Source organism: Adiantum capillus-veneris, chromosome 11 (genome assembly GCF_014529385.1).
Source record: "Adiantum capillus-veneris isolate H3 chromosome 11, ASM1452938v2, whole genome shotgun sequence".
Lineage (NCBI taxonomy): Eukaryota > Viridiplantae > Streptophyta > Polypodiopsida > Polypodiales > Pteridaceae > Adiantum > Adiantum capillus-veneris.
In genome coordinates, this window is record NC_140941.1 from 144,558,603 (window position 1) to 144,583,704 (window position 25,102).

Consider the following 25,102-nt stretch of genomic DNA (forward strand, 5'->3'; position numbering starts at 1 on the left):
AAAGCACCGCCTTCGCAGCCCTTGAAAAACGCTGGTTCTGTCCCTAAAAACGCTAGCTTGCTGGCATTAAAAAACGCTGGTACTGATGTGTGCCGAAACGCTGTCCAAGGCCTGCAATGGCTGTATGTAGTTGGCTGAAAAACGCTGTGAGCAGCTAGCTGAGATCGCTGAATTTTCTGTCCAGAAAACGCTGACTAGGCTGTTCAGAAAACGCTGAGGTTGCTGGTTTGGTTCTTGCTGAATTCCACTGCTAAAACACTGCTGCAACCACTGCTGAAAACGCCAAGCTGCTGGACTGAAAACACTGGCCTTTCCTTGCTGAAAACGCCAGGTTGAAGTGGGGGTTGTTCTTGCTGAGAAGGTTCTCCAAAGGCCTGCTGCACTGGGTGCCTGTTGCTCTCCTTCTTCTTTTGCCAGAAAGTGCTAGCTTTGATTTGCTTATATATTATCTTAGCAAAATTGCCCTACTTAGTTCCCAACAAAAGTCACTCAATAAATAATAAATAAGTGAAAAATGTAAAAAATAGGGAATATAGGTTTAATGCAGTGGAAAATTTCCCTGATGGATTTTGATGGGAATGCTGATGATCATGCTGTATGCAATTGGAGGATATGCATCTAATCTAAGTGTCTGTACATGCACGGTCTGCGAACAGACTCACAAAAGTGCCGGATCTATTTTTTATTCTAGACTAACTTGACTGACTGAACCCTGGTCATGCTGTAGCTTGTCCACGGACATGTAGGGTTGGATGTGTCACGTGACATCCCCTTCTTTTCAAAGTGAGGTACTGGTACCGAACTGTATGGCGTCGAGGGAGATCGCCAATAGCATCCGGAATCCTGGAAAGGACTTTTCACCGACCCACTCTGACGCGTGGGCCGTGCGATACTTGAACTTCATAAAGGTCTGCAACGCTTGCTTCTTTGGGCCGCACCAAAAGCGACGCAAAGTCACCTTCAATGCTTCCACTTCGTCTAGAGTCATGCGTCTACCTTCTTTAAGAATCTCCATGGCTGAAAATTCTTGAAACCACTTCCAACACAAAAACATGAACATACCCATTCCATGTAAAGTGAGTGGAGAAAATCTCGTCTTTCTCAAAGACTGTGCATGAAAGGTAGATGAACAAATAGACGGAGTGCCAAACCGTTCACCACACACACGTAAACAATGAGATCGAATCTTGTGTTTCTGATCTAAATCAATCAACTGCGGCATAACACAATGGAAATGCCGATACTTGATGCTCAATCTTTCTTGTATTCTGTCGGATACTGTGTCATGTCAAGGGAGAGACATGGAATGAGACTTCCTTGAATGCAAACATTTCATCTTTTTATGAATAATCCGCATACATCCGTGCTCATTCATGAGTGAAACGTGCTCAACGTATAAGATGTCATGCCTAGGAAAAGGGATCACATAAAGACGCTGACTAAAATACAGGAAACGATCATGAATGAAACACTCGAACAATGCGTGCTGACTAACCATTCGAACACATAGTACTTCCTGTAAGGGTTTTTTGGACCTAGGCTCGAGAGCCAAGATCGGTTCGTTGTGTTTAATCGAATTTGTCTGGGGGTTTGCTGTGGACCTCGACTCGAAAGCCAAGATCGATTCTTCGTGATCGATTGAATCTGCAACGAGGTTAGCTTCGCTAGAAAAAGCATCAACTAAACCATAATCCTGGTGAACAATCACGTCTTGATGATACAAATCATCATGCTTGTGAGAAATCACATCGTGGTCATCATGCAAATCATCATGCTGGTCAGTGTCATCTAAATCATCATGCTCATCATTATCATTCAAATCATCATGCTTATCATCAAGTATCGGCATAACACAATGGAAATGCCGATACTTGATGCTCAATCTTTCTTGTATTCTGTCGGATACTGTGTCATGCCAAGGGAGAGACATGGAATGTGACTTCCTTGAATGCAAACATTTCATCTTTTTATGAATAATCCGCATACATCCGTGCTCATTCATGAGTGAAACGTGCTCAACGTATAAGATGTCATGCCTAGGAAAAGGGATCACATAAAGACACTGACTAAAATACAGGAAACGATCATGAATGAAACACTCGAACAATGCGTGCTGACTAACCATTCGAACACATAGTACTTGTTGTAAGGGTTTTCTGGACCTAGGCTCGAGAGCCAAGATCGGTTCGTTGTGTTTAATCGAATCTGCCTGGGGGTTTGCTGTGGACCTCGACTCGAAAGGCAAGATCGATTCTTCGTGATCGATTGAATCTGCAACGAGGTTAGCTTCGCTAGAAAAAGCATCAACTAAACCATAATCCTGGTGAACAATCACGTCTTGATCATACAAATCATCATGCTTGTGAGAAATCACATCGTGGTCATCATGTTGGTCAGTGTCATCTAAATCATCATGCTCATCATTATCATTCAAATCATCATGCAAATCCTGTGTATCATTTGGAGAAGACGAGACTGAGAGAGTCTCCTTCTCCTGAATCCATTCAATCTTTGCCTGCATATTAGAAATGAGAGATGAAGAATGAACAACTTGCTCCACAAATGACAATGGGAGAGTCACTTTTGGCATTGAAAGTGAACGTATTTTCTGCCCAATCAATGAGAGGGTTATGCTCATAAAACCATCGAATGCCCAAAATCATATCACATCTAGAGAGAGGAGAGACCAAAAATTTTCTACGGAAAGCAGCTTGTCGAACTGTGAACAACACATTAAAGCACTCTTTCGTGATGAGAGAGTCCATACCGGGAGTGAAGCCAGAGACCTCGAGAGGAGATTTCTGACTAACCTCTAGGCGGGCTCTCTCAACAAGAGAGGGACTGATCACATCATGCATACTGCCTGGGTCAAACAATATGACAAAACGCTGCCCCGTCATACGACCATAACATTTAATGAGAGACTCATCAATGGGAGGGTCATGAGAAATTTGGGGCACACTCGTGTTGTCATTTATTGCATTGACAAAGGAAGTGGGTTCTGTGGATTCTTTAGATTCAGTCTTACCGCCTCTTAATACCTTGTCTTCATGTCGGAGAATGGACTCGGGCTGCAGCACCTCTTCTTGGTCCTCTATCTCCGGTGGGTCTTCAGTAGTTGGTTCTTGAGGTGGCTCTTCTTTGTAAGGCTTTAATAGGATCACATGGAAAGAATTGTGTATGAGCCAGTGATTGGGCAACTTGAGTTGATAGGCCATCTCATTGATTGGCCTAAGAATCTGGAAGGGACCATAGTACCTTTTTGCTAGTTTAGCATAGTACTTTTGGTGTCCCGTAGGATTCTTGCCCGTCGTGTGCTTTAATCAAGCCTTGGGAAATTTTAATAAGACCCAATCATTTTCTTTAAAGGCTTGGGCTCTTCTGTGCTTGTCAGCAGAAGCCTTTTGCCTTTGCTGTGACTTTGCTCTTCCGACGTGATGTATCCTCTTAAAATTCCTTGTGCTACCTTTTCATATGGAGTGAGCTTAGGTTTAGCAATTGTGGTAGCTTTACCCTTAGGTTCATTTTGAGAGTTCTTTTCTGAGAGACTATTGGAAGATTGGTTAGAAGAGTTACCGTTCTTACCATTCTTACCGTTCTTACCGTTCTGAGGGTTTGAGAGGTCTGAGAGGTACTTGTCGAAGTCTTGTTTTCCTTAGGCTTTCCCTTGTTGTGCTTCATCTCCTGTGCGAGAGCAATCGCTACCGCCTTGTTGAGATCGATTGGATTGAGCGCCTCGACATCATACTTGATATACTCGTCCAATCCATAAAGCAATGCCTCCTTGCGCTCCGCATCCGATTTGCGTAGTTGAGTGCTGAGCTGCAAAACACGATTAGAGAAAGACATAATTGGCATACCATTTTGCTTGAGACCGTGCCAATCGTCCTTCAATCATGCTAGGTATTGTGGGGGCATAAACCGCGCCTTGAGCTTGTCTCGGAAATCAGCCCAATTGAAGGAAAGGGGCGTGAATTCGTCGGCTTCCTCTAGGTGCGCGGCTAACTGTGCCTTTTGCCATGCGTGGTACCAATTGATGGCATCACTGGCAAGGTACATAGCTGCCATCAAAACCTTGCTATTTTCTGTCTTCTTAGTTGTCGCAAAATAAGCATTAAATTGATGCAACCAAGAATGAATAACCATGGCATCCATTTTACCATTATACTTACTGAAAGTCAACTTCGCTGTGACTGGGTTGTTGGAGTCCGAATCTCGGCTTGCGCAACTTGAGGAACTACCAACATGTTTGGCTGGTTCGGACTTCGAGGCGAGAACCCGTCGAACCAATTCTTGCGTGCATAGGTCTCTGTGAACCTCATGATCGGCCTCCAAGGCCGCTCGTCTTTCTTCGGCTGCCTCCTTTGTTTGGGCTTTTCTTTCTTTTCGTGCATCGCGCTTGCGTTCCAAAGTAATGCGATTTGCTTCTTGTTGTGCTAGCGCAACGCGATTTGCTTCTTGTTGTTGTGTCATTATGTCCATCATTGACTTGACCAAAGCCTCCATAGGATTTGGTGCATCCCTGGCGTAGATGGCGTAGGAGGAGGGTCAGGAAAACCTCCATGGTGAGAGAATTCTTCTTCACTACTCTCATGCCCATCACCTCCATGCGAAGTATCCATTCCGCTTCGGGTGATGACCATACACTGTGATCTTTGGTTCTTAAGTTCACCAGGAACTTGGGTTCTTGTGGGTCTTTGGTTCTTGGGTGTTTGGGAGTCTTGAGGGTCTTGAGTTCTTGAGGGTCTTTGAGGTTCTTGGGGGTCTTGAGGTTCTTCTTTCGTTTGCAATCTGTGTTAGAGAAGGATCTTCTCTTCACCCGAGTTCTTCTCTTTTCCGCGGGCGCACCCCTTGGAGGCCTTGCGCTCACTCCAAGGTTGCTTTTTCCCACCTCACGTCGATTGGCCGGCAGCTAAGTGCACGGTCCACTCTCAATGAGTGAAAAGAGGCACAAGGGGAGGCTGGACAAGCCCTTCTTTCTTGGGTTTCTTGTCACTCTTCAAAAACACGATTAGCAATCGACACGCCCAAGAGGACTTGGGTTACGTGCGACCGCAACAAGCAAAAAAAAATTATGTGGTTCTTTCCTTGAGTGATGCAGAACACTGCCAAAGCTCTGATACCAATGTAAGGTTTAGCGGAAGTGATTGTTGAACTTTGCTCAAGATGAGTGCTCCGAACTGTGCTCAAGGGTTCCTTTTACTTACGAAAGGGAGAGCCTTCCGTTCCTTTAGTGAGAGAGTGCAATGGATACAACAAAGTGAATGGAAGTGCATGAGACTGAGAGATAGAGAGAGAAGAGAATACGACACCGGGGATGTTGTAAAACCCTCCTCCGAAGGTCCCACTCTCGACGGCGAGAGTGGCCTACTATTGATTGCACAATCTGCTACAAGATGTTGATGCAAATCTAAATGATGCTATGTCGAAGCCGACAGTGGTGCCGACGATGACGAGACTATGGCTGAAAACCCAATGCTCGGCGAATTGGAATTGCTAATCTTGCTGTCTTCAAGTGCTGGTTTGGCTGACTGTAAAGCACCGCCTTCGCAGCCCTTGAAAAACGCTGGTTCTGTCCCTAAAAACGCTAGCTTGCTGGCATTGAAAAACGCTGGTACTGATGTGTGCCGAAACGCTGTCCAAGGCCTGCAATGGCTGTATGCAGTTGGCTGAAAAACGCTGTGAGCAGCTAGCTGAGATCGCTGAATTTTCTGTCCAGAAAACGCTGAGGTTGCTGGTTTGGTTCTTGCTGAATTCCACTGTTGAAACGTTGTTGCAACAACTGCTGAAAACGCCAAGCTGCTGGACTGAAAACACTGGCCTTTGCTTGCTGAAAACGCCAGGTTGAAGTGGAGGTTGTTCTTGCTGAGAAGGTTCTCCAGAGGCGTGCTGCACTAGGTGCTTGTTGCTCTCCTTCTTCTGCTGCCAGAAAGTGCTAGCTTTGATTTGGATGTGTCACGTGACAGTAGGCCTCTTTTTGAGGAATTTCTTCTTCTGTTCCAAGGAGGGGAAGTGTAGTATGAGAGATCTCTCTTTTGAAGATTTTCCCGGGTCACCACTCTTCTTGCCCACTCTCCATGCCTTTGTGTGTGAAGGCTTGTCCACCCCCATCATGGATGTGAGGATTGTGACCTCCTTTTCCACATTGTTTATGTCCTTGAGGCCGGTTACCCTCACATGTAGAGCCCGCATCCTCCTCCTTTGTTCCTCTTCGAGGGTCATGTTAATAAGAGTGGGTGTACAAGGAGCTTCCTTACCTTTCCCTTTCTTGGTGACCTCAATCCATTTTTCGGCCTCTTCTACGTTCTTTTGTGTTGCGGAGATGACCGTGGCCCATGACTTCTTCTCCTCATCTTCCTTGATAACCCGTATTTCTTCTCTCATGGTATTCAATTCTTCCATCATAGATGGCTGAATTTCTCCTTCGAGCCGCCCACTTTTTGTTGCAAGAAGTTCACCTTGGAGAGTTCGGATTGTGGCTTCTTGTGAAGCCGCTTGCTCTTCGACGCGAGAAATCCTTTCGCATAGGTTCTTCTTCTCCTCTTTTCATTCCTTTATCTTTTGAAGAATGGTTGCCTCCATCTCTTTCTTCCACTCCTTCACTTCAACTTCAAGTGTTGATATCCGCTTGTTCGTAACCGAGAACTTCATGTTGAGAGGGAGGCGGGCTATAGCCACTGGAGAGGCCATGTGAAAGGGGGTCAATGGGAAGCCCAATGGAGGGAGACCATGAGAGAGAGAGAGAAAGACTAAAACAACCAAAAAAAAAAAGCAAGAGATGCTTGTGAAACCCTTAAAAACAGAGAAAATCAGTTTCGAAACTTTAGAAAACAGCAAAACACATATTTGAAACCCTAAAAAACAGCAAAAACGGTGGAGAAACCCTAAAAATAGCAAAAAACAGTGGCAAAACCCTAAAAAACAGCAAAGAAATCAGTTTCGAAACCCTAAAATTAGCAAAAAACAATGTCGAAACCCAAAAAACAGCAAAAAAGAGGTGACGAAACCCTAAAAACAGTGAGAGAGAGAGAGCCCAAACCCATTGGGGGGGCGGGGGGGGGGGGGGGGGGGGGGAGAGAGAGAGAGAGAGAGAAATGAAATGTTATATTAACGTCTTCAAAAGGCCAAAATGACCTATGAGACCAATCTGTTACAAAATGGTGAATCTAATACCATGTCTGGGTACAAAAGAACTAGAACAAAGATACAAAACAACTGATATAAGTCTCGCTCCATTTGGGCCAAGTAAGCTCGTTTATTCTGTCGCACAAGGCGCCGGGAAGCAATCCGAGATTGTCTGTAAGTGATGACTCCTAAAAGAAGATCCCTCTAAAGCTGGGCTCTCATCTTTTTGCACTCCTCATCATACCAACTATTGTGGGGCATGCTCCCAGAATATCGCCTCCGACCCGGTTGAGTGCGTGGGTATGCCTCTGATGCTGCACCATGCAGTGTCTCAGTTAGTAAAGTGGTCCACTCCTCCACTGAGAGGCCCTGCAAGACTAGCACTACTGCTACTCGTGAACCTCTACTCCCATGCTCAGATCCCCCGACTGTCCTGTGGGCTGTCTCCCATTTGTATGCCACCACATGTGGCATAAGCTGTCCAAGGGCCTGATGAGTCTCTGAGAAGAAAACAATGTCCCTGTCTTTGAAACTGTCCTCAAAGGCACCAACATCCAACCTCATAGATCCATTACAATTCCAAGTAGCCATCTTCAGTGTGGTCCGATAGGTCTCACACTGTCATGTAGAGCGCCGCTCTACAATCACCACCCGACCGTCTCTGTAAAAGGCCATCTTTCCCTTCTCCCTTGCCGCCGTAATCTCTGGCATTACCTCTCATATGCGCAAGTTGTGAGAGTGAGATCATCACCGAGGAAAATACCTGTCTTCTTGAGAGTAGGCCTCTTTTTCAAGAATTCCTTCTTCTCTTACAAGGAGGGGAAGCGTAGTATGAGAGCTCTCCCTTTTGAAGATTCTTCCGGGACATAACTGTTTTGCCCACTCTCCATGCCTTTGTGTGTGAAGGCTTGTCCACCCCCATCATGGATGTGAGACTTGTGACCTCTTTTTCCACATTGTTTATGTCCTTGAGGCCGGTTACCCTCACATGTAGAGCCGACATCCTCCTCCTTTGTTCCTCTTCGAGTGGGTGTACAAGGAGCTTCCTTATCTTTCCCTTTCTTGGCGACGTCAATCCATTTTTCAGCCTCCTCTACTTTCTTTTGTGTTGCGGAGATGACCGCGGCCCATGACTTCTTCTTCTCATCTTCCTTGATAACTCGTATTTCTTCTGTCATGGTATTCAATTCTTCCATCGTGGATGGCTGAATTTTTTCTTCTTTGAGCAGCCCACTTTTTGCTTGTAGATTTCGGATGATGGAATCTTGGACGACCACTTTCTCCTCGAACGAAGCGATCCTTCTACACATCTTCTTCGGTCCATCTTTGAAGAATAGCGCTCCTCTCCTTCCTCCACTCTTTCACTTCGTTTCTCCATTCTCTCATTTCCTTCTCTATTGTCAACATCCTCTTCTCTGTACGCATGAAAGAGGCTTTGTGAGCGGTATACGAAGGATGCGTCTTCTTACACGTGGGGGAAGCTGTTAGCACTTCTCCGATGCTTCCCATGAGTGAGTGAGAGGGAGAAGAAGAAGAAGAAGGGGAGAGAGAGAGAGAGAGAGAGAGAGAGAGAGAGAGAGAGAGAGAGAGAGAGAGAGAGAGAGAGAGAGAGAGAGAGAGAGAGAGAGAGAGAGACTTGAACCATGCAATTGCCACCGCATCATTGTAATTTTCCAGGCTTTTAAAGTCCACATATAAGCATGTTAACGCGTCATAAAAAATGTTGTTCCAGACAGTGCTAGTTTCCCCTTGTCATACCAAAGGTAATGACGCGAACACATTTCACGGCCCAAATAGCAGTTCCCTAATGTTTAGGAGATGCTTCCGTTTGGCTCCCAGTGGTCATCTGACCATCTATCCTCATTGGGACCGCATCCAAAAGTGCAATGTGGCCCAACTGTCGGATAGTTTCTGTTGGTAATCTCACCTTGACTTTATGCCTTTATTGAGTTCACTTCCTAGTATCCACCAACTTGCTAAGTGCGACGGGGGGACCTACATGATCTTGCATTGAGCCTAGACATCCTCTTACTACACGAATTCCAGTGCCGACCAACTTCCTGTCTGCGGGTGAAACTACCGTTCACATTGGCCATACAATGTCCGACCATTTGCAACTTGAAAAAGAGGGTCTCAAAAATAAAACAAAAATCATTGGAAAGAAACCAACAACTAAGGTTAGCAGTTGCCACGTCCTCGTGACATAGTTAACAACCCCTCTTGCAACTGAGTTGCCCCTCTTGCAACTGTTCAAAGATCCTTGCAAAATTTGCATTAGTAGCATACTGTTCCTTCATGTCATCTAACTCATGATGATAAGGAATTGACACAGCTGAAATTTGTGGCTTCCTTGATAACGCATTAGGCACAACATTCTCCTTGCCTTCCACATGCATAATCTAAAAGTGGAACATAGAAAGAATGTTTGCCCATCGCATATGCTTTTCGGATAACTTTGACTGTGTCAAGAAGTATCGCAAGGTCTGATTCTTTGTTTGGACAACAAAATCAACACCTAAAAGGTAGTGCTTCCAACTAGAAAGCGCATGATGTTGGAATTAGGGTTGCAGAGAAAACACACACAGCTTGGAGAAGATGAAGGAAGCTCAAGGCACACAATAGAGAGTGTGTTACTTAGTGTGCAATGGAAAGATAGATAGCCCTAGAGTGATGCGCGTATATACAATGCACGGGGGGAAAAACCTCCTAAAGAGGGAAAAAATGCCCCGGCGGTCCTAGTGTGTTCACACACATCACTACCACATGTATATGGTAACAAATCCCCCCTGGAGTGATGCGGTGAACGAGAGCTGGCACATGAGTAAAGGGAAGTGCCATGCCCTGAGGACAGGATCAGTCCACAAAGGGGAGTAAGCCCAAAGCTTTGCGGAAAGCTTCAAGCTTCTCACGAGACAATGCCTTTTGTGAAAAGATCTGCAAGGTTGTCCTGTGTTGGCACATAAGCCAATCTGATCTCTCCTGCTGAGAGCCTCTCCCTGACATAATGGTAATGCACCTCAATGTGCTAGCATGAAAAACTGGGTTCCTCGCAACTGCCAATGCGCTCTCACTGTCAGTGTAGATAGTGTTGGCAGTGTCCTGTCCAACACCCAAATCAGCCATAAGGCGTCTGAGCCATACACACTCAACCGTAGCTGTGAAGACTGCCCTGTACTCAGCCTCACAACTCGAAATGGCCACAGTAGGTTGCTTCTTGCTCAACCATGATATACATGAACTGCCAAGCATGAAACAAAAACCACTTGTGGACACTCGCGTGTCAAAACAACCAGCCCAATCTGAGTCCGAAAAAGCATGTAAGTCTGGCAGCAATGATCCCCCCTTGGGATAAAACAAGCCAAGATGTAAAGTGCCACTAAGGTAGCGGAAAATCCTCTTGACAGCCTGCCAATGCTTAGACCCTGGGCTATGCATAAATCTGATGACCTGTGAGACTGCAAACTGAATATCCGGCCTCGTGTTGCATACATAAAATGAGGCAGCCAACAGCAGTTTGGTAAAGAGTGACATGAGCAGGATCACCAACATCATGTAGACTCAACTTCAAACCTGTTTCCATGGGAGTGGCAATAGGTTTGCAATCCTCAAGTCCAAACTTACATAGCAATGTCTCTATGTAACTTTTCTGACACAAGGCAATACCACCATCACACTGCTTAAACTGTATACCCAAATAATGATGCAACAGCCCCAAATCTTTCATCTTGAAAGTAGCATTCAAATCAGCCTTAAATTCAGCAATATGTCTCTCATTTGGTCTAGTGATTAGCAAATCATCAACATAAAGAACCACAATGAGAAGTACATCACCCTCACGCTTTACATACAATGTGCTTTCTGTTGGACTATTACGAAAGCCTTGTTTGACCAAATGAGTATCAGCTTTCTCATACCAAGCACGAGGAGATTGCTTCAACCCATACAAAGCCTTCTTACATCTGCACACTTTGTCCTCTTGTCCTTTTATGACAAAACCGCGAGGCTGCGTTACATAAACTTCCTCAAATATGTCACCATTCAAGAAAGCAGTAACAATGTCTGATTGATGTACATCCCAACCAAAATGAGCTGCCAATGCACATAGAAAACGCACAGTAGTCATACGACAAGTGGGAGAAAAAGTCTCTTCATAATCTATGCCTTTTTGTTGTGCATAACCCTTTGCAACAAGTCGACCTTATGGCAATCGATCTCACCATCCGGCTTGCGTTTCAACTTGTAAACCCACTTCGTACCAATGGCCTTTTTTCCAGGAGGCAAATCACATAAAGTCCATGTGTCATTCTCTTTAAGTGCATCATATTTTGATTGCATGGTAGTCATTCAATTTTCTGAATTCTGTGCTTCATCAAAAGACAGAGGCTCCTCAACATCATGTAAACTAGACACAGCCAAAGCATAACAATCTGATGCATAAGATGCATGGCGAGAGCCTGAACGAGTACGACTAAACAAAGGTGCATCCAATTTATTGTCACGCAAAGTGTGCACCAGCCATTTTGGCATACCTCTAGCCTGCTCATTTTTAGCCCTTTCCTCATCAAGTACATCATGTACATCTGCATCAGTAATAGGCTAATCTAAAACATTTTCAGAAACCCCCATAGGCTGTACATTTGCCTCATTGGAACTTACATTCGTATTTCCTCCACTAAAAAGAGGCAACAAAGTGTCATAAATGTCCTGTGAGCTTACATTACTGTCTCTAGTACATGACAACAAGGGCTGAACAGAATCTTCCACAAACACTATATCCCGAGAAACCAGAATATGTTTTGTTTGCGGATGATACAACCTGTAACCTTTGCTTTCAGCACTATAACCAACAAAAATACATTTGACAGCCTTATCATCCAATTTTTTGCGCTGCACTTGTGGCACCAAAGCATATGCCAAAAAACCAAAAACACGCATGTGCTCAATAGAAGGCTTTCTATCATGCCATGCTTCATATAGAGTAATAGACTGCAAAGCTTTCGTAGGACACCTGTTAAGTACATAAGTGGCACACATGATGGCCTCAAGCCAAAAAGAATGCGGTAAAGCTTGACTTTTGACCATACATCGTGCCATTTCCGTCAGTGACCTGTTTTTCCTCTCAGCAACACCATTTTGCTGAGGCGTATAAGGCACTGTACATTGGTGTTTTATCCCACGAGTAGCCAGAAATACATTAAATTCATGAGACATATACTCCCCCCCTCGATCGGAACGGAGGGTGCCCATAGTACATTTTGAGACATTTTCAGCCATAGCCAAAAATTGTTTGAAGCACATGAAAACTTCGGACTTCGCTTTAAGTGGAAATACCCATGCATGCCTGGAGTAGTCATCAATGAAAGTCACGAAGTACAGGTAATTGCCGAAGGACGGAGTTTGCATGGGCCCACAAACATCACTATGCACAAGCTGCAACCTGCATGTGGCCCAAACTGAACCATCCTTTGGAAACTTAGAACGCTGCATCTTACCCAAAATACAGCCTTCACAAACATGTTTGACAGGTGCTTCAAGAGGCGGCAAAGAAGCAACCATATCAGATTTCTGCAAACGCAGCAAACTGGCAAAATTCAGATGACCAAAACGTGCATGCCAAAGTTTTTCATCTGAAATAGCCCTTGAATCTGCAACAGCATTTGCAAAATTTTGTCCACACTTGTCATACAAAGTGAGCTTATACAGCCCACGGCACAAAAGCCCAGATGCAACAATTTCATCACCGAAACTGAAATCATGAACTGTACATCTGTCATCCACAAATTTGACTACAAGTCCAAGTCTAGCAAGTGCGGATACAGACAAGAGATTCTTCTTGATCCGAGGTACATAAAGTGCATCAACAAGTGTGAAGGAACTGCCATTAGCAGCAGTGAGCACAATCTTTCCAACTCCCTGAACTGGATAAGAGGCATTGTTGGCACAAGTGACTGAATTCCCATGAGGGACAGACTCGAGAGAGGTAAACAAGTCACGATGTGAGGTAATCTGCTTTGTAGCACCATTGTCAAAATACCACACATGTGAATTTGCAGCAACTGACAAGCATGCATCATGGACAGCAGGATTGTAAGTGCACTCTGCGCTAAAAGCCCATTCTGCATCAACATCAGCATTACAGTCTCCTTTCACAGAAGACTCAACAATTGCTGCATTTGTAGTGGAACCAGCATTTGCAGTGGAACCACACTCTTTCTTCTTAGCCTCTTTGGCCTTCAACTTAGGACACGACTTGATCAAGTGATCATTGGCTTTACAATAATGGCAACACATCTTCTTTTTGCCCTTATCACCAGAATTGCCAGACAAAGTGCTGCCAGCAAAAGCATTAGGAACAAAATTTTTGCCACTCGCAGCAGAACCATAAGAAGTGGCTGCATTACTGTTACCACCCTTTCTTTGAGAAGCAATAAAAGCCTGTTCAACTGCACGCTACCTAGTCCTGTTTTTTCTGGAAAGTGACTCTTGCAACAGCAATGTGCATAATGCATCATACTTGACAACTTCAGGATTTCCTTGGGTCATAAGTCTCCAAGTACTAGCAAAAGTCTGGTAGGAATCTGGTAAGGCATCAAGAATAGTCTGCACAAGGGAACTATCTGAAATGACTTCACCTGCAGAAATAAGCTGCTCATTGATATCCTTGACACTAGCAAGGAAAGTGTCCATATCATCTTCCTCATGCATAATCTTCGACTCCAGCTCTTTACGCAGCAAAGCAATTTTAGCCTCATTGCTGCTTGCATAAAGGCCTGCTAAAATATCCCAAGCCTGTTTTGCAGATTTTGCTGAACGGATGTGAGGAACAATGGTGCGCTTCACAGACAACGCAATCAATGCATGAGCCTGCGCATTGTTAACATCCCAACGAGCTTGTTCTGCCGTAGGCAAAACAACTCTAACAGCTGCAATCCTTGCAGCAAGACCTGCAACATCCTCAACATCGCCTACATCCTCAGAACCAGGACATACATCAATGCCCTGCACAATGTTCCAGACACCCTTTGACACAAGAACATGTTGCATCATATAAGCCCACATAGGATAGTTGTCCCCATCCAACCTGTCCTCAACAGCAAACATCTTGAACACATCTGTGTTGTTGTTGTCAGCCATGGTAAATGCTGCACCTGATGTGAAAATTGCCCGAAAATAGGAGAAACGGAGCGGGAACAACCTGTGCTATATAGCACAAACCGTAGAAGACTATAAGGCACCTGTTATGCAGAAAACGGCACTGACAGAAATTTTGCACAAAATGACGAAATAGCCTGTGCAGTACTGCCTGTAGTGGAAATAGAGGCCGAAATGAGCCCAAATCGAAAATCTGAGTAGACCAAGCTCTTCGAGCTTGCCCAAAATTTTGTTGACCTGCGAATGCTCGCCAAAGCTCACTGAAATCGGAGAAAGTGAGCGGGCGTGTGCTGGAGCAGCTGGCGACTAAGCCCGGGGGGACGTGACCTGCTCTGATACCAATTGTTGGAATTAGGGTTGCAGAGAAACACACACAGCTTGGAGAAGACGAAGGAAGCTCAAGGCACACAATAGAGAGTGTGTTACTTAGTGTGCAATGGAAAGATAGATAGCCCTAGAGTGATGGGCGTATATACAATGCACGGGGGAAAAAACCTCCTAAAGAGGGAAAAAATGCCCCGGCGGTCCTAGTGTGTTCACACACATCACTACCACATGTATATGGTAACACATGAATCACGGCCAAGAGCTCTTTCTCATAGACTTGCATAGTCTTCTCTGGCCCTTGCAAAATTCAGCTTTCATAAGCTACTACCCGTCCATCTTGCATTAGCACTGCTCCGATGCTACTGCCACACGGGTCACACTGGGCACAAATGATTTCCTGAGATATGGCAAAACTATTACTAGATTTTAAGTCAACTTTTCCTTCAACAGACTAAAAGCTGAAATCTCTTTTTGGGTCCATCTGAAAGTGACCTCTTTCTTTTGCAAAGCGTGAAGAGGCAATGCTATCTCTGCAAAATTTTTGATAAACCTTCTATAGTAGGAACACAATCCCAAGAAGCTTCTAACATCGTGCACAGTCTTCAAGTCTGGCCATGTCTTAATAGCTTCGACCTTTGCGGGATCCATCCTGACACCATCCTTTGAGACTATGTGGCCGAGAAAGTGGATCTCTTCCTTTTGCAAAAATGCTGACCTTTCTTTATCTAACACAGATAAATTTGACTGACAATTATCTGAGACATCACGTGCAAAAATCAAGTACACAGAAAGTTGATTCTTTATCATAGAAGTGATAGCAAAAGCAGATACAATAGGGACAGACTCCCCTTTGAGCTTTACATCCAAAACATGAGTTTTACCCCTATGCTGAAGGGTGATCGTCTTGCCGAAGACATCCAACACGCCATGTACTCTGAACATCCACGGAATTCTAAGTAGCGCATCACACCCTTCCAATGGCATGATATAAAACTCTTTTGTGTCCACATACGATTGAATATGCAGACGTAGCTTTCCAATGATGGGAGTAACACACTCTTAGTGGCTAGGACATGCCAACCCTGCCTCTACTGTGTACCCCATCTCTTCAGCTTTGATGCCCAGCTTCATAGCTAGCTTTGTTGAGATAAAGTTGGCTTTTGGCACCTGGATCAAAGAAGATGAGTGCATTCTGATCCCTAACTTTACCCCATGCCCTGCATAACTCACTGGCATCTGTACTGGGCCTATCACCCACCATATCTAGCACCAAACTTGCCGTGGGTTTAGGCTTCTTGCCGTTCGGGTCCTCTTTATCATTTGAGTCAGTTGGTCTTTTCCTTTGTGGACAATTGGTAGCAAAGTGACCAAGCTGCTCGCAAATAAAGCATTTATTTTCAGCCATTAAGACCTTCACAGCTCAAGACCAAAAATGCAGAGTGAAACACGCTCGCGATGCACCACCCAAAAGGAAAAACATTGCACGCAAATCCTGAGTGCTACAAGCAATCACAATCTCGATCGCACCAACGATGCGCATAAAACTGCTGGGAAAATTTCGCCAGAGTTTCGTCAGCAAAATGGCTACAAAAACAGTAACCAAAGTGACTGCATGCTCAAAACCGTGAGCAACCAAAGCGCATCAAACTGCACTCCAAATGCATGTACCAATCTCCACACTTTGCATACATCATTGCAAGCACTTGCAAATCTAGTACACAAATACCTGCTCTACATGTGACTGCCAAAAGACATGCCCGAGGCATACATTGTCGAGCTCAAACTGCAATCACATGAGTCTCCCTGAGCATCAGACCACACAGATCATACATCGTATTCTTCCCTTTAGGCAACCCACAACAATACTTCTCTATCTGCTCTGTCAATGGCACAAATCTGTAGGAGGTCATTGAGAGTAACGCTTTACAAAACTTCCTATTGTACTCCATCAAGCTCTTGTATGTAGCCGAAGTAAGCTGGTGCCAATCTGTCATGACGTCGGCTTCAAATCATTTGACAGCCAAGCAGACACAAACATTTGCTTGAAGTAGACCTAAGTGGCGGGTGCTTGTCCTTGCATTAACAATGTCGTCCACCATGTAAGCGCATTGTCCTTTAAGAAAGTGGCAGCTTTCCTGACCTTAGAGGCCTCTGTAAAATTCCCTCCTGCATAAGCTGTATCAAACTGCTGTAGGAAAATGAGAGCCTTTGCTTTATCCTCGAAGCCACTAAAAGTGCCGAACTTTACAGCTGCACCACCTTCTTTGTAAGCTTTCGGCTTCTCCAGTGCCCCCAAATTGTCATAGGAATAGTTTGTAAAATGGGCAATGTAGTAGGCATGATCGGCACATCTTGGCCATTAACATTTTTGCGTCAGAGGTGCGATATCTAGCTGTTGTCCAGAAAAACCAGCCATGACAAAATGACCCTGTGGCACCCCAAACTGGCCCTGGTTGCACTGAAAACCTTGCTGCATGCCGATGCTACCATACATGGGGTTTGGCATCATGCCTTGCATACCCCCAAACACTGTTCCTGGCATGTACGGCTGACTTCCAGGCGCATAACCAACCATACTTTGGAACACTGATCCACCCCCGAAATACCTAGGATGTACCGTGGGTGGTGGAAAAACTGGGTGCATTGCCTGGTAACCAGTTCCCTGTCCATTCAAGACAGCATGCGGGCTTTGAAAGGTGGCGGCTGAACTGGCATAACCTGTGGAATAGGCGTTCTCGCCACCTGTTCAAGCACGAGAGGAACCTGTTTTGGAGCCCCTGACTCAGCAACATGCAAGTGTTCCCTATCCTGCTGAGTGGCATGAAGTACTTGTGCTTGAGCCTCAACAAGCTCTGTACGCGGTGTAGGTTGTCTATTTTGTTGTTGCATTGGTTGCGCTTGCAAGAATTCCATAAACCTTGGATTCTGCACCAATTGCGAAAAGACATTCACTGCGGTAACTAACTGAGTCATGAACGCATCATCCTCAAGTTGCCGAGTCATAAAGCCGTGTACTACTGGAGGGACATTGACATTAACAGGAGGTACAGACTGACGTGGCCGTGAGCTCGCGCCAATCTCGAACACCATAGCAGTTTCCTGTCTGTCCTTCGAAGAGGAACCCTCTTCCATAATGCCCTTCCCTTTCTCGGCCATAGTGTAATCCCGCGTTCCTGTACTGTGTCTTTACCCAAAACAACGGAGGCTCACTTCTGAGAAAACAATGATTGATGTCTCGACAACGGAACCTTGAAACCGGCCCGTGGGGCAATAGGCTTTGGCTTTCACCCGAAATTCTTTACTTTAGACACACACAGAGAGAACGTGCAAAGGAAACCTACGATGGGAATTAACACTTAAGTACACACACGGCCCAGGAGCTAGAATGCTCCGAGTAGACGCTGACAATCTGCAGGCCCCAAAATTAGGGCCCCTTTCAGTATTTCTTTATTCTTTAGGAGGGTAAATTACAAAGAAGAGTCCTGGGAATCCTTTATCTGTATTGAGATAGATACCAACTGTTTTGGCTAAATTTCGGCAGCATAACAGCCCCAAAACTTGCATGAAACCAATTTCCCTGCTGGAACTCTCTTCCACTGGCATAAACCCTCTGATTCTCTGCCCAAAAACAGTAAATTCAGCACGCTGTATTTTCTGGTTTTTGCCCTGTTTTCAGCCCCAAACAGTCCCCGAACTCTCCTCTGCCAGTGGGGCACTATTCCCAATGGTTTTGGCGTCCGTATGGCTGAAAAACAGTCAATTTACAGCGCATACACAACACTGAAAACGCACCTATACGGTGAGGTTATGACCCTCACCAGTGCCGGCTTTGGAGTAGTTGTTAGCTACCCCTGTTCCTGCTCGAGGAGGCTCTTGCCTCAGCACAAAAGCATGAACCCACACAGCTGTACATTAGTCAAATGAAGAGCCCTCTTGTGGGGCATCATATAACTTCACGTATGGGAGAGAGAGAGCAGTGTGTAGTGTGCAGGGCATCGCTCCTAGCACCACACTGTACATGAGAGGGAAAGAAAGCACTCAATAGCTCTTAACCTGTGACAAAATGCAAAGTGAGGCCTCTCCCAGCTTAAATTTCAGCGCCCATTTTTCTGGATGAGGCAAGTGCATGAAATTCTGCCTCTTGGCGCGATTACAAGCTTTTGCCCATTTTGGGGTTGCCGCCTAAAAATCTCCCGATTGGTTCCCCTCGGTAATGATACGAACACATGTCACGGCCCAAAATAGCAGTTCCCTAATGTTAAGGAGATGCTTCCGTTGGGCTCCCAGTGGTCATTTGACCATCTGTCCTCATTGGGACCGCATCCAAAAGTGCAATGTGGCCCAACTGTCGGATACTTTCTGTTGGTAATCCCACTTGACTTTATGCCTTATTGAGTTCACTTCCTAGTATCCACCAACTTGCTAAGTCCGACGGGGGGACCGACATGATCTTGCACTAAGCCTAGACATCCTCTTACTATACGAATTCCAGTGCCGACCAACTTCCCGTCTGCGGGTGAAACTACCGTTCACATTGGCCATACAATGTCCGACCATTTGCAACTTCAAAAAGAGGGTCTCAAAAATAAAACAAAAATCATTGGAAAGAAACCAACAACTAAGGTTAGCAGTTGCCACGTCCTTGTGACATAGTTAACAGCTGCCACATCCTCGTGACGCACTGTGCTAGGCCAAATCGTAATTGTCCCACCATGAGATGTTGCCCAAGGGCCCACATAAATCTATCTAGTCGCTCAAGCAACGAGCGAACTACCTTCTAAAGCCCCACGAAAACTACGATGTCTGTGAAGTGCGAGACACAGATGAAGTATGTCAAGCATCTGTACGAGAAACTGCAAAAAGGAAGCTCTCCCAAGCGTCTCTCTCAGACGGTGCTACATATGGTAAGGATAGGGGTTGAATGGCTTGCGTGTCCTCAATGGTCTCTACATTGTTGAAATCACTGCCAACAACCCATGAATCCACAGTAGGCAATACATTTACAATTTGTTGCCAAGACTCAACTCTCTCATGAGCTGAAGTGGGGGCATAGATACACAACACACCAACCAAGGTATCATCAATCTCTAGAGTAATCCACATCACTCTGCCATGTACTAAAGTACCATGTCCACATACACAATGGCTCCAACGAGATCCCCGTAATGCATACACCATTGCTAGAATACTACTGTCCAATCGTAGTTTTCCAAAAGGTATGAGAATCCTCAAGTAACAACTTGCGACACCTACAAAAACTGTCTATACATAACTGTTAGGGTAAGCCCAACTTGTGGCACTATATGTGAAAGCCCTCTAGCCACCTAGGAAAGAATAAATGATGACATGATCCAATAGCAAGAGGTTACAACCTCTCTAGCCAATGATTGTAAAGCACTAAGCCTACTTAAGAGGCTATTTTCTAATGAATCTTTGCACTTTGAGCATTATCATTGTGTCTATACTCTCTCTTTATGCTTTTACACTTGGATAGCCTAACCCTAACCTCCATATCTCTAAGTGTAGCCCTAACACCATGGTTAAGCTAAGGCTTCATCCTTCGTATGTCTAATGCTAAACCATTGATGATTAGGGAACGCGCTTTCTAACAAGTGGTATGAGAGCCGACGGTTCATAATTAATCCCCCTTCTTCTCTCCCTAATCACTAGCATCGCTAATTAAGCTTGGGCATGTTCTTGGCAATACCAATGAGCCACTACCCTTCTTAATCAAGTAATTTGTGATTAGTGACCTTCTAATAATTGTGTGTATGTGCGTAATTTTTCAATTAGTGTGCATCATTTCCATGCTAGATTGATTGGGGAATCTCTTTCCTTACCCAATTAATCGATTAGTGAACTCCATTTCATTTAGCCCTTGCATTTAGCCTAGATTTCGCACAATTTTAATTCTCCAATTACTCTTTGTGCAAGCTCTCTTTTGAAGTGTGACTTGTGTGCATGGAAAGCCCTCGGCAAGGCCTTTCTATTGAGCCCAACATTGGAAGATTTGGACATTAAGTTAGCGCGCAGTTCGGCACCGTAACCCGGGGAAACGAGCTTGAAGTGGTCGGCTGGCAGGCACGATGGCATTTGGACAATCATTGACAGATTTAGCAAGCCATTGAGCAAGTTTTAGCTCTCTAGAATCTGTGCTTTTCTGCAAGCCCGCCTGCTAACTCTGCTCTAATGATCTCGTGTGGCACGAAGGCCTTGACTCTAAATCAGCCGAGACATCATAGATACCAAGGGCCTCTCCATATCTCTCTACCCACCCTGACCCACAGAGGGTCCCCATACTTGAACCCCATAGAGCAAAGCTGAAGCTACCAAGGTATCAAAGAGTGAGAGCATTGTTCAGGGTTCTTGGAACTGAACCTGTGAACACATCCTCTCCAATTCTCCCAAGGCCTCATACGCTCTGGTCAGTCTAGCCTCTACTGCTCTCTTCAAAGAAAACCTGGCCCAGTGAAGACTACTCCAAGATAAGTGTATGCATCTGTGTACTTCACAGTCTCCTAACCATAAGTGAATGTAGGTGCTGATCTCCTGATCATAGACAATCCACTATCCTCCGCCAAAGCTATATAATGCATTGAATAACTGCATACCCTCCTGGTCGTTCTGCTTGTGCACTTTTTTGGTGTATGAGGGGAGCAGCCGGGAGTGCCCAACCCGACTCCTTAAAAAAAATAAAAAAAATTGCATACCCTCTGGTGAGTTAGAGATCAACACAATATCATCAACATATAACAACAATGGAATCCATGTCCGTGTCAATTGGGCACCGATGTGACTCCCTTTGTAATGTAATCAGAAACCTCATCCATATATATACGAAATAAAGTAGGAGACAATGGACAACCTTGTTTCACTCCAATAGTGGAGTGAATTAAATGAGATATCCTCTCAGAGTGCGTACATGTCCCACCACTGATCTGTATAGAGCCATGAACCCCCAAATCAACTCAATGGGCATTTCTATCTCCTGTAGTTTGCACATCCATCTGGCTTTGAGCAACATGTCAAGTGCTTTGCGGGAATCCACAAAGCTACAATAAATCCGTCTCCCATGTGCCTTACCCTCCTCAATGATGGCTCTGAGTGCCAGAATATGGTTAAGAGTGGAGAAGCCTCTCGTGAAACCGGACTGTCCCATTGCTCGTATGCCTTCACTCTGTGTCCATTTGCTCAGTTGCTGCTCAAGGATAGATGCATACAATTGTGCAAATGTGTGTCCAATCATAATAATACGGTAGTTTCTAGGCTCGGTAGGATCACTTGCCCTGAAGATAGGCACAATAGTAGACAGTCTCCAAGTCTCAGGTAGACCCTCACACTTGACACAATTGAACAGAACCGCAAGAACCTCTACCAGCATATCTCTAGCATGTATAGAATGCTCTGCTACTAGACCATCATGATCATATGCTCTCCATGTCCTCATCGTGTCAATGGCCGTCTTTACCATCTCAGTGGTAAAGAAGGTACTCGCAGATGGACATGGCTCAGGAGGATCTGGAAGGGGTGTCTGTCCATGGACCGTATATAAGGATGTTGCATACTGACCCCACACATCATGGGAAGTAATCACTGGGGGAGGGGAATGCTCATGAAAGAAACGCCATGCCTCTCCTGAGTCTACTCTCAAGAACAACTGGTATAAGTCTTGCTCCATTTGAGCTGGGAATGCTCGCTTCTTCAGTTGCACAAGGCGCAGTCTGTGATCGATGACCCCTAGGAGAAGATCCCTCTGAAGCTGAGCTCTCGTCTTTCTACACTCCTCGTCATACCAATTGTTTCGAGGCATGCTCCCAGAAAGGCGTCTCTGATCAGGCCGAGTGTGTGGGTGCTGCTGCATCATGCAATGTCTCAGTTACTAAAGTGGTGATCTCCACTGAGAGTCCTGGCCTGGCTGGTGTACATAGAAGACTAAAGATCTCCTCTGTATAAACAAAGCCTGTCTTTGGTGTGAATGTATAGCAGGTATGTTGTGTCCTCCCTCCTGATACCTGGGCTGTACTATACTGAAAGGAGACGGAAAGTTTCAAGAGAGCATGATCCACTGCTATACCCACTGGTCTGGGTCCTACTGTGAAATCCTGAATGCAGAGGATGAAGCTTGGCTGTGCCATGACATAGTCCACAGTGGTGTCCCCGTGCCTGTGTGGAAATCATGTGAAACCGGCCGCTCTAGGAAACACCGTATGCCATTAAGTATGGCCAGACCATGTTTAGTCGCCATCTCCGTGAGATGTCTCCCATAATTTGTTTGTTGTGTCCTGTGAATGTCTGTCAAGCCCCAAATCTCCTACATCTATCTCTCTAAGCATCTCCTTTGAAGTGTCATAGATGACAGTTAGCATTGCCCGTCCGAGCATTGAAGTCCCCTAGGAGGATGATGTCACCATCCCTGGAAAACTTCCATATGTCATCGTCTAGGACAAAGAAAGGTGACTGCCCTCTAGGCCCAGCATAGAATGATGTACTTCGGGAAAGTAGCATATGGCAATGCATAAAAATAGGCAGAGAGAGAGAGAGAGAGAGAGAGAGAGAGAGAGAGATTGATCGATTTTCTGCATAGTGCCTTGAAACTTGTAAATCTGTGAAATTATGAGGATAACTTTAACACGAAACGGTTCATCCGTTTTTTTTGTGCAGTTCATCAATGGTGGTGCAATGGTCTCTCCAACTGTCTTTGCAAGGCGGAGCTTGGCTTATTTGATGACTGATCAAGCTGATGCAGCTCTTCGTGATGCCATGCAAGCTCAGTATGTGAATCCAGAATGGGCAACAGCTTTTTATTTGCAATCAGTTGCGCTAGCGAGACTTAACATGGACAAAGAAGCTGCAGATATGCTCGAAGAAGGCGCTATTTTGGAGGCCAAAAAGAGTGGCAAGAACTGATAGTTCGTGGTTTGTGTTTAACTTCATGTTCTCAGCAATTTAACTTTTGTAATGGTTACAATTTGACCCAAGGCTGTGGAGTACAGCTTGTGCACATCTTTTGTGTCTCTGAAATTTTGGGTTTGCCTCCTGCATTGTGGAGCGGATGCTGAAATCCTATTCTTTCATAATGTTGCAGGTTATACTTGCAGTTCACGCCTAAGCTTAATCTGTGGTCAATGTGAAGTACAAGCTAGTTGTTCTGTTCCTTTGTCCTTGGTGTTTTTGTGTGAATGCATATCACTGATCGCAATAATGTTCGGGATGATACCCTGTGCTTTTATGAACGTGTGCTCAAATTCAGAGAGAGAGAGAGAGAGAGAGAGAGAGAGAGAGAGAGAGAGAGATTAGGCATTTGCTGGTGTTTGTTCCCAAAAAAAAATGGTATCCCACCGATGCATCTCAAGAGGTTAGACCTCAAAGACCAACACTTTCTCAACCTCAAGTGACAGTAGCTCTACCACGAAGAAGAGTTCTCAATTCATCATCTTTTTCTAGAGCCTCATAACCTTCGGGGGACTGTACAAACTCAAAGGGAAAAACAAACATTTTTTGGTGCGTTCACTCTCACTGTTCAGTTATATGAGACATGAACTTTTCAAAGGAAATTCTTATGAGAGGGGAAGAACATCCATCTAAAGCTAAATGCACAACCTTGAGTACGTTCACAAGTGTGAGGCGTTGATTGTATTGAAAATAAGTGATTTAAATATGATAAAAATGGTTGAAGATAAAACATTCATCTCTTCTTATTCTTGGGTGGCATATATGACAATTATATGAAAGATACTTCTTTACTTATGTAAGAATGTTCGGCATATACGATCTTTAAGGGAGCTAGTAGTGTTTGTTCTTTGTGAAAGGTGATGTATGATAATTTAATACAAGAACACATACTTCCTTTCTATAATTAAGTAGCACCAAAGTAGGGTGTTGTGGCAAATGGAAGTAGGAAAACACTTCAGATTAGACAATAGAAAGAAATGAAAATTTTGATTACCAACTTGATACAATGCATTGTCCACTCATGCGCTCTCAAGGTAGAACTTAAATGGAGACTTAAAGAACTTAAGCCAATATTGCATCAGAGTTGGATATCACAACATTGTATGCCTTGGCTCATGGAAACGACCCCTATTTATTGTGTCAGGCAAGGGTGATGGTCAGTGTATGCAACATAGGCAGTTTGTTTGCCAGTGACTGTATCTTGTGAACATACTTAGTGATGTGTGTGAAAATACATAGGACCACCGAGGCACTTGTTTCCCTCACCAGGAGGTTTTTTCTTCCTGTGCTTTGTATATACGTCCATTACTCTAGGGATATCTTATTTTGTATTCACACTTAGTAATATACTCTATATTTTGTGTCTTGAGCTTCTTCTCCATCTCCAAGCTATGTGCGCATTTTTATAACCCTAACCCTAACCCTAACTCCAACAATTTTGATATGAGAGCAGGTTGCCTCACCTCGAGCATAGTCGCTAGTGTCGCCAGCGTCCCTTGCTCACTTTCTTTGATTTGGGTGAGCTTTGATGAACGTCAACAAGTCG

The 25,102-nt window shown here is 44.8% G+C and overlaps 1 protein-coding gene across 2 annotated transcripts in view; it reads left to right on the top strand.

Annotated features, from left to right (window-relative positions):
• LOC147448152 (serine/threonine-protein kinase BSK1-like) overlaps positions 1 to 23,713 on the top strand; it is a 93,943-nt gene extending 70,230 nt beyond the window's left edge. Inside the window, exon 11 of one of the 2 annotated variants that reach the window (XR_015189688.1) lies at positions 23,266 to 23,401. Coding sequence is in view for 1 of the 2 variants with exons in the window: in XM_086524012.1 (XP_086380138.1) it covers positions 23,266 to 23,511 (246 nt within the window). In the remaining variant the exon portion in view is untranslated. Of the gene's footprint in view, positions 1 to 23,265 lie in introns of both variants that reach the window. The other variant, XM_086524012.1, reaches the window with a different exon arrangement.
• Positions 23,714 to 25,102: the final 1,389 nt, after the last annotated feature.